The sequence below is a fragment of the Papaver somniferum genome, chromosome 9 (genome assembly GCF_003573695.1).
Source record: "Papaver somniferum cultivar HN1 chromosome 9, ASM357369v1, whole genome shotgun sequence".
Lineage (NCBI taxonomy): Eukaryota > Viridiplantae > Streptophyta > Magnoliopsida > Ranunculales > Papaveraceae > Papaver > Papaver somniferum.
The window spans coordinates 27,021,701-27,031,727 of NC_039366.1; the positions used below are offsets into that span (position 1 = coordinate 27,021,701).

Below are 10,027 nucleotides of genomic sequence, written 5' to 3' on the forward strand. Positions count from 1 at the left end.
CTTCATGAAATTTCTACAGTAGGTAACCTTCATATATACAAACATCATACTAAAATTTCAGCTTTGTCCGAGAAGCGGAGAATGAGATAAATAGGAATCAGTCCCCTATTCGGGATTTAAACTCAGCAGACCATAGTCATATATTGTGCAAGCTTTGCAGTAGCAAACATGACCTGATCCGCGTGAAAATTTTACTGTACTTCTATAACAAGGTAAACTACGACATACTCAAATTTCACCATATTCCAACGGTTGAATTTAAAGATATCATTATAATCAAATCATGCAATTTCTTACCAAGATCTTTTGAACCACAAATTAGGGTTTTGACAGAGAGAGAGTACCCACAAAAAAAAAACTATACACACAATCAAAATAAACAGTCATGGAGATCAAAGATATGAAAAACAATCAAAATAGTACACAAATCAAACTATTATAAACAATCATGGAGATCAAAGAAAAAAAAAACATACCTGGAAAAAAAACGTTTCCAGGGGGTTAGTCCACGAGTGAGTTGGAGGGAGTTTAATGTATTTTGAATCTTGGGGATTTGGAGGGAGTGTAAGAGAGTATAGGGAGTTTGAGAGAGTTTGTTGTGTTGAGTGTAGGGAGTTTGAGAGACTCTCCCAAAATCTCTACTTTTTTTGAGAGATTTGGAGTGAGGCAAAAATACACTATAAACTCCCTAGAACTCCCCAGAACTCCCAAAAAAAAACAAACTCCCTATCATTCTAATTTTTACCACTAACAGGGAGTTTAAGAGTTTATTTCAAACTCCCCCACGACTAACGGGGTTTTCTAGGGAGTTGGGGAGACTCTTCTAAACTCTCCCACGACTAACGGGAATTTTGAGAGACTCACTCGAACTCCCTCACGACTAACGGGAAAAAACACAACTACACCCAACTCCCCCAACTCCCTTGAGGACTAATACCATGTTCCTCTTCTTTCTCCTATGGTTTTCTATGCAACAAACTCCTTCCCAAATCTCTACTTTTTTAAGAGATTTGTTGTGAGACCAAAATACACTAAAAACTCCTTCGAACTCCCCAAAGCAACCAACTCCCTAGTATTGTAGGGTTTTATGACTAAAATGGAGTTCAAGAGTTTTTATTAAACTCCTCAGCGACTAACAAGTGTTTTCTAGAGAGTTTAGGAGACTCCTCTAAACTCCCCCACGACTAACGGAGATTTGGAGAGACTCCCTCAAACTCCCTCGGGATTAACAGGAGAAAACCTAAATACATTAAAATCTCTCGAACTCTCCCACGACTAACCCCTGATAGCTTGAACAAAGGGAAAACCAAGTTTATAAAACAATCCATCAGTGCAGCTGTTTTTCCCCCAAATACCATTAACAGCGACCGGAAAAAAGATGGAGGTAACATTTTCGGTGTCATGGATCTTCACTTCCGTTTAATTCAACATGTCTAGATCTGTATTTGACTATACTGTTGTTGTTTATGCAGAGAATTGAAGGTATGTTAGGCCCTGAAGACAACAAATCAAGAACATTGTAAGTTTTCGTTAAAACCTAATTCAGACCATTCTGTAGTATTTTGAGTCATGAGGTTTGATTTGTGGAAGTTTTTTGAAAGGTAGGGTTAGGGTAAGTATTCTGACTGTTACTCGAATCGATGGGTATTAGGGCATTTTTTTTTTTTTTTGAATCTGGGTTTTGGTTTAGGGGTTTTGTTATGGTTGAATAATTTGATGTGTGGGGTTATGATAGAAGATGTTTTTTTTGTGCAGGAGCCCTTATGTGACTGGAACATCTGTGCTAGGTATTAAGTACAGAGATGGAGTTCTCATGGCTGCTGATATGGGAGGTCAGTTGTGAAACTTGTTCTTCTGATCTTGTTCAGTAGATTGTTGTTTATATTAGTAGTTGTTGATGGTTTACTAGCTCTATGAAAGCGAGTTACAATTATCAACCAGGGGAGTTGATTGTTCACTAGTTTGATTCGACTAAGAAGTAGGCTGTCTACTCTAGAGCTATTATGGCTGTATAACTCTTCCGTTATATAAAGTCTTTTATGTTTTAGAGTACTTTTTTGATAGTAAGAAGCTGAATTGTGAACATTCAATTTCTACATATATTTCCTTTATACAACTAGGATTTGTAAGTTGAAGTTTTGGATGGGTTGTCTGCTATACGGATGAAGTTCTGCGTACTTATGTTCTGATACTCTCTATAACTAGGCTGTTTGAAAGGTCAATGTGTTGGATTGAATTATATTATGAGGTTCTTCTAGTATATTGATAGGAATCGGCCACAACAACAACGTGACTAGTCAAAGTTAGCACAACATTGTTTGTGTCTGTGAGTTAAAGTGCCTAGTTACTGTTTTGGGTTACTTCCTTTTAACTGTCCCAGTCATAATAAGTTTTGTCTTTGAGTGATAAGGTGAACAGTTAAATACCAATTAGGGTATTGGTATGGGGTTATCGAAAAATATATCAATTTTGTTCCTATTTTTGGTCGTTCTGCGCCTCTAGGAGGTTGTATATGGATGCCAGGTAGCTTATTTCATATACATGAGTTTGGTTATGGCAGAATTTTGTTCACGTGGTTGAATATATATGGGATCTAATTGATTTTACTATTTTTCGGAATTTTATAGTCTACTCTCTTGATTCTGCCTTCAAGTCCTAGCCAGTGAAGTCACAATGTTTGTTATTACTTCATTGGCTGTTAGGACTGCTTTCTGTGCATCCGAAGTTATGTTAGTCTGCAGTAGCTAAAAAATATTGATCTATTGAATTTTTTGATGGAATTTGGCAGGTTCATATGGTTCAACTCTGCGGTACAAGAATGTGGAACGAGTTAAACCAGTTGGAAAACATACTCTTGTCGGTGCCAGTGGAGAAATAAGTGATTTCCAGGAGATCATGCGTTATCTTGATGAACTTATGTAAGACCGTCTTTTTTAGATAAGTATACATGCATTTCTAGTCATGTTATGTTGTATTATTACGACTGTTTCGAATCATTTGGAATTATGTTAATCTACTACAACAGGGAAATTATCGGTTTTAGAATCTTTCGATGGAAATTGACAGGTTCATAGGGATCTCCTGGAATCACTGGTCTCACCACTTGCACCAGCAAGACTATGTTTTTCTTTACTGAAGAGATCAGTGACTTTCAGTTGATCGTGCATTATCTTAACGAACTTACATAACTGTCTCCATTTCAAAGTACATGCTTGATTCACCTTTTAAAGGGCAGTGGGATGTAGTATTTTGACTCATAATCTGTGCTTTTTGATGATTTTCAGCTTGTACGACAACATGTGGGACGATGACAATTCTTTGGGCCCAAAAGAGATTCACAACTATTTAACTCGGGTGATGTATAATAGGCGTAACAAGTTTGATCCACTTTGGAACTCACTTGTCGTTGGTGGAGTAAAAAATGGCAAGAAATATCTTGGCACGGTAATGCAACACACCATACATCTGTTTATTGCTCTAAAGTCCATGTCTCGAGATTTCTTGTACTTCTATTTTTGGTTTTCTGATCATTAGTTTCATCTATGTCTTCCTGTGGGCTTGATAAGCATGGATTCTTGTTAATGTTTTGCAGGTCAGTATGCTAGGAGTGCATTTTGAAGATGATCACATAGCAACCGGCTTTGGGAATCATCTGGCCCGGCCAATCCTCCGTGCTGAACATAGTAATGACATGAGCTTTGAAGATGCTGTTAAGTTGCTGGAGAAGTGCATGCTCGTACTTCTTTATCGTGATAGATCTGCAATCAACAAGCTTCAGGTACGTTCTTAATCTTGAAACGTATCAGGATGTCTCTGATTTTCTCGAACTAGCTGAAAGTTTCGTCAGAACAACCTTTTAAAACTGCATTTAAGTTGTTGTAATCCATATAAAACATGCGCCATCACGTTGTTCATCTGAATTTGGGTTGTTGATCTTTTTGTCTGACTTAAAATGTGGTCAGCAGTTCGAAATCAATTTTACAAATTGCTTACTACTTTTATATGAACGAATAACTTAGTTAGTGACATGTTTGATTTTGAAATTGCAGATCTCGAATATTACTGAAGAAGGGGTTACAATTTCACAGCCTTACTCTCTGAAAACTTTCTGGGGTTTGTCGGCTTTCAAAGATCCAACCAAGGGTGCCCAAGGTTCATGGTAGTGACATTGTCCTTTAATGTCTTGACATGTATTAAAAGTTGACCTTTGTTGAACTAGAGATGATAAGTTGCTTTGCTTATGACTTGGCCCCTTTCCTTCCATTTTATCGAATTCATTGGGTTATCTGCTTAAAACGCAAACTGATTTTATGCTTCATTCCTTACTTCTTGGTTTGTTTTTATTAATCTTTTTTTTTATGCAACTGGCAATGTATTTAGACAAAAGTAGCTAAACCACCAAGATGGTGAATAGCCAACAACTACAACTACAGAGAGTGTGCTCAATTGTAGTAGAGACACATAAAACCGAAACTTGTTGTGAAAACCACTACTACAACGGACATTGAACACCCTCCCAATCTTAATTATAAGTTTCCACAAAAAAAAATTAGTGTTAAGCTTAGCTGTCAAGTTAAAATAATTTTATCAAAATTGGGCACCGGCCAAGCGAAAATGCTATTCACCTCCCTATTCTCAACCTCCCTACTATGCTCCCTCACCACACATCCAAGATTTGAATCACATTCAGGTATATATGGGATTTATCATTTTCCATATTCAGGTACAAATGGGGTTCACCATTTCTCAGATATGGGGTTTAGATCGGAGGTAGCATAGTTGGGAGGTGAATAGCACCACCGCCGACCAAGTCACGTGGTGATGAGACCACGACTACTCGAGTCTTATCACAGCAATTAGCTGCCTTTCCTAAATTACCCCCACTTGAGCTGTTTTATATATTGGACCAAGAAGATTTTGAGCTTTTTGTCAAAACCCTTTTATTAAGAATCTTCTTCTTCTCCGTCTCTTTGTTTATACTCTTCTTTCTTGAAATCGAATCAATGGCCCCAATCAAAGTTGGTGATGTTATCCCTGACGGAACTTTAGGTCACTTCGACTCTGAGGATCAACTCCAGCAACTTTCAATTCACTCACTTGCTTCCGGTAAAAAGGTTATCATCTTTGGTGTCCCCGGTGCTTTTACCCCTACTTGCAGGTATAAATCCTATGTTTCGCTTGATTTTAATTTTATTTTCAGGTTAGGGTAAAATCTTAGAGTAATTTTGATTCATGTGCATTTTATGGTCATCAAAGGATTGATGTGAGTGATTTATTCAGATAGAAGTTAGAATGTACAGTTCAATTTGATTTTCGAATTAATTAGTTGGTTTTCAATTATTAACCTCTTAGCATCAGTCCATTGGAGACTGACGCCTTGATCTAGGGCTTGAAGATGAGATGTAATATCTTGTGATATTTTCTAATTAAGCTATGGCTTATTCTCTTGTATATTATTGTTAAACATCTTTGTATGAATTCGCTTTAATGTCAAGCTTTGATTTACTTTCTTGATTTCTCTCACACCATAAAAATCTTAAAAATGGAAGAATACCCTTTGGATCACGTGATGTGCTGCTCGCATCACCCTGAGGAATTGAGCCTGGTGCAAGGCGCTCTAGCTGTGAATGGCACACCTGCGCTCGCCTTTGACAGCATAAAGTAGTAGTGGTGTATGCATTAGCATGAGTACTTAAGTGATTACTTAGAACAGGTGTCAGGAGTGTATGTTCCTGGAGTAGTTATAGGCTATCATCTTAAGTTTTAAACTGTAGATCCACATTTGTTGCTTATGACCCACTTGTCTTCCCGTTTATTTGAATCCTTGTGAATGCTAGCTTCTTTGCCCATGATGGTGCCTCGAACACAGCTATGCTGATGGTGCCTCGAACACAGCTATGCCCTCAGCTTGACTAACGTCTCTGACATTGATAGGGTATGACGTGATGTCAAAGAATTTGCCTGCGGATCATAGATTAATGCAATCTCAGCAAATATTAGGTAAGGATCACATAGAAAGCATTAACATAGAAAGCAAATATTAAATAAAGCATTAACATTATGGTTCTGTGCTTGAAAAGTGGATATTAGGATGTGTTGCTTATCCCCTTTTAGTAAAGGGAGCCCTTGAACGCGGTTTCAGTGCATCTTTAAATGAAAGGCAGAAACACCCATTTATTGTTACTTGTTTAGTGTTTTTATCGTTATATTTATTGATTTTTTATTTGGAACAAGAGTAAGGTGCTAAGGGTCTAAGGTAGTATGGAAATTTTATCCTTTTCTCTTCCTTTTCGTTTAATACTTGCAGCATGCAGCATGTACCCAGTTTCATTACCAACGCTGAACAATTAAAGTCGAAGGGTGTTGCTGAAATTTTGCTTGTTAGTGGTAATGTTTCTCAATATCTCTTCCGTTTTACTATTTGCGATACTTTTATCTGCCGCCTTAGTTTTAAGTTTCTGATATTATATATTTGAATGGGTATACTCATCTGGTCTTTATTGTCATAATTTTGTATGGTTGTTGCAGTCAACGACCCATTCGTGATGAAGGCATGGGCAAAGACATACACTGAGAACAAGCACGTTAAGTTCCTAGCAGATGGATCAGCAGCCTACACTCACGCTCTAGGTCTCGAACTTGACCTTGGTGAAAAGGGGCTTGGAATTCGTTCTCGCAGATTTGCCCTGTTAGTTGATGATCTGAAAGTCAAAGCTGCAAACATCGAAGAAGGTGGAGCATTCACTGTTAGTGGTGCAGATGAAATCCTTAAGGCCCTCTGAACTCCTATTTGTAATAAGCAGCTATCACTTCTCTAGACACTCCATTTAAGTCCGGTTGCTTAACGAATGAACTTTCTTTTCAAGTGTGGAAGAAATTAAATAATATGCTGCTTATTTTGAAGAATAACCATCAAATACTTTTGTGCCCACACACCAATTGTAGATCTGTATCTTCACCTTGTCAATGATCAGTTGCAGTCCATTATATGTTCCATTAAAATGCCTACCATTTCTTTCCATCCAAACTGTCCACCAGATAGCAAACGGGGTTAAATTCCTAATCTTTCTTCTAATGGAGAGGTTATTTCCATTCCCACAAAGTCTGTCTTACTGAACCTTGAAACACCCACTGCAAATTATAACCTTTCAAAAAGTGATTCCAGACAGCAGTTGTAGTTTCACAATGAAGGAAAATGTGTTGGTTAGACACCCTTTCACCTGAAAAGAATTCCTCAAAGTATCCATTGTTGGAGCTGCATTGTAACACAATATCCAAACAAAGAAAATCACTTTTTGAGGTATCTTAGGGTTCCATAGATTTTTGTGAGGAAAAGAAATTAAACCATCATTCTCAAAGAGACATATAACATCCTGCAACAGAAAAGTTGTCACCATACTGCCATATAACCTTGTGTCTAAGCTAATTGTCTCATTATAATCTTGTCAAGAAATCTTATAGGGACAAAACCTAATCGAAGTGTGCGAGTAAATTTAGGACAGAGCTAGACATGCATAAAACCTTGACGAGGAATAAGAGTATAACGTGATGGTCCAGTTAATTTACCTCTTAATCTCTTATAATGAAGCTCCCCCTAATAAGTACTTCAGTCAAATCTTAGCTTACAATCTTTGAGTCGTGACTTCCTGAATTCAATGAGCAAATTTCTTTAGCTTGCAATCTTTGAGTCGAGACTTCCCAAATTCAATGAGCAAATTTCTTGAATGCGAAATATTGTTGTGCTTTCGTGATGAAAATTGCTAGTATATGAAGTCTTATTTTGTGTCAGTCTTCTAATAGTAGTGTCCTTGAGTCCTTATGCTTCTTTAAATACATAGAAGATTTGTGTGTCAGATTGCTAGCTTCTCGGAGATGATTTACAGAGGTAGTTGATATAGTTTCTTCAATAAAGAGTCAAGATGAAAATACATTAGTGAAAAAACTATATATTGATTATGTGGTTCAAAAAAAATTCAAAGCCCTAGGAGTTGGTTATGTTGATTTGGTCTAATAAAATGACCTAGTTAATGGTGGGAATATACCAACCCCAAATGACCATCATGTTAAATTAAATTGCCTCACCAAAACCTTGCTAGTAAAGCTCAATGTGACAAAATCTGGACGAATGAATAAGAGCACAATGTCAATATTTTGAAATTAAAAGTCAGTGAGATGCTGCATCGTTAAAACCTTGTCAAGAAAACCACACGGAACAAAACCTAAAACGGCGGGAACATAGTACAACTGTTGACGTAAATATAAATGTTAACTCAACTATATGAGTACTTACTATAGGGAAGAAGCACCAAAGTCATAACTCTAGTCCATATTATAGACAAGTTTTATTCAAACATAATGTTTAAACTGCATATTTTAAGAAAAATATATTTATCTTCCTAACGCGTGAATTTTTGTGTTTTTAAGGACTCCTCAAAAGACCTGTAAAATTGATATCATCAATTAATTGAAATTTTGATTTTTATCAATTTTAAAAAAATATGAGCCGATGTCACTGTACTACAGTGGTAAAGTTACTGGGTGATGAAACCAGTGACATGAGTTTGAAACTCGCCAGCACCAAGTTCTTTACCGATAATTTTTTTTTGTTAAATATGACATAGTCGAGCGAAGTAACTGCCTAAATATAATTTGAATCCTCCAAGGATTACAAATAAGAATATATTCTTCGACAACATAAGAGTCCTTAAAGGACTACCCCGCCAAATGCATCATATAAAATTATTGAACCAATCATAGGGTCTAAACAAAACTAAATCCCTCAAATCTTTTTTACAATAAACATATTCCTCATATAACGCATTATGGCTACAACAACCTGTAGTTAATAGGCTTGGCATTTTTAAGGCGTTACGTCTTAGATCCAGAATTGCGTCAATCGAGAGACTAATGCAACCTAATTTGGATTGCATGCCAATCAATCACATAAGTCGATATTCCTCTGCAGAGAGGTTCACAGACACCATTATTTATTTCAGTAGCTACTGTAAATGAATATTAGACGGTCATTAGTTTACAACGATCTCACATAATTCTCCAGTGTATGTATATTTTGAAAAATTCAAAATTTATTGATACCAGTGCCAACAGGCGTTATAGTCCCCCCATCTTCAAATGAGGAGATATTAATTTAGAATGCGAATTATATTATGATAGACCATATAATAGCACTGTCTGTAGGATGTAATAAAAAGCTAAATGCTTGCTAGATGTGGTTGGGTTATCCTCTTCAAGAGGCAAAAGCTTAATAAAAGCAAAAAGAGACATTTCAAGCCTATTCAATTGACAACCTTTTTTTTCTATTTAATCATGGTGGGAAAAAAATTATATAACTTTTAAGTTAATTAACACTGACCTCTCGTAGTGTGTACTCCTTCCCTGATTATGGCGGAAATATTTTCATCTCATATACGAAGAAAAAATTCGTAAATTATTATCCGATTAATTCAAGAACATATACTCATAATAATATCTGGATTTTAGTAACACCAGGTTGGACAACAAATACTGACTTCAAGAGCCATAGAAAACTATGTCATTCACTATGAACAATTTACAGTCTACTTGACATACAAATTTAACATCATATGTGTATTTTATTTGTTACAGCCAAAAACATATAAAATATGCAAATAGTTCTCTAGAAAAATAAAAAACGTGACCTATTGTGCCAATGAGATAATCATTCACCGTAGAATGAAATTATAGACACTTTCTGTATCAAAATAAATTGATTTAAATATCAATTTAGTCACTAATAATACAGGCTAACAAGCCGGGTGCGCCCTTTGATCTTTTGAGTCCTGCCGCATCCCAACTACAAGTGGAAAGATCTCAGTTTTGAAGATTATTACCATCAGGGAAAATCAAATTTTCTAAATATCCCTCAGTTCCTCTTTTTATTGGTACTTGAAAATGTTTCTACCATAATAATGATATCTCATTTTGATATCGATAGAGAAATAATTTCAATTGGCAGAGATAAAATTATCATGAAAAATCTAGACTA

At 36.2% G+C, this 10,027-nt stretch overlaps 2 protein-coding genes across 2 annotated transcripts; both read left to right on the plus strand.

Annotated features, from left to right (window-relative positions):
* Positions 1 to 1,232: 1,232 nt before the first annotated feature.
* LOC113307781 (proteasome subunit beta type-4-like) lies at positions 1,233 to 4,347 on the plus strand. The gene is made up of 7 exons (XM_026556229.1): positions 1,233 to 1,384; positions 1,473 to 1,519; positions 1,756 to 1,832; positions 2,789 to 2,918; positions 3,285 to 3,444; positions 3,593 to 3,778; positions 4,050 to 4,347. The coding sequence occupies exons 1-7, from the start codon at positions 1,379 to 1,381 to the stop codon at positions 4,161 to 4,163; spliced, it is 720 nt and encodes a 239-aa protein (XP_026412014.1). The 5' UTR covers positions 1,233 to 1,378; the 3' UTR covers positions 4,164 to 4,347.
* Positions 4,348 to 4,918: 571 nt separating this feature from the next.
* Positions 4,919 to 6,996, plus strand: LOC113313358 (peroxiredoxin-2-like). The gene is made up of 3 exons (XM_026562118.1): positions 4,919 to 5,158; positions 6,308 to 6,387; positions 6,529 to 6,996. The coding sequence occupies exons 1-3, from the start codon at positions 5,004 to 5,006 to the stop codon at positions 6,780 to 6,782; spliced, it is 489 nt and encodes a 162-aa protein (XP_026417903.1). The 5' UTR covers positions 4,919 to 5,003; the 3' UTR covers positions 6,783 to 6,996.
* Positions 6,997 to 10,027: the final 3,031 nt, after the last annotated feature.

What these genes read in the sequence shown, in the direction of transcription:
- LOC113307781 (XM_026556229.1), top strand. An exon ending in GACAACAAATCAAGAACATT is followed by an intron (nt 1,520 to 1,755) that starts GTAAGTTTTCGT and finishes TTTTTTGTGCAG; the next exon opens with GAGCCCTTATGTGACTGGAA. An exon ending in CTGCAATCAACAAGCTTCAG is followed by an intron (nt 3,779 to 4,049) that starts GTACGTTCTTAA and finishes TTGAAATTGCAG; the next exon opens with ATCTCGAATATTACTGAAGA.
- LOC113313358 (XM_026562118.1), top strand. Translation starts at nt 5,004, where the DNA reads ATGGCCCCAATCAAAGTTGGTGATGTTATCCCTGACGGAACTTTAGGT. An exon ending in GCTTTTACCCCTACTTGCAG is followed by an intron (nt 5,159 to 6,307) that starts GTATAAATCCTA and finishes TAATACTTGCAG; the next exon opens with CATGCAGCATGTACCCAGTT. An exon ending in TGAAATTTTGCTTGTTAGTG is followed by an intron (nt 6,388 to 6,528) that starts GTAATGTTTCTC and finishes TGGTTGTTGCAG; the next exon opens with TCAACGACCCATTCGTGATG.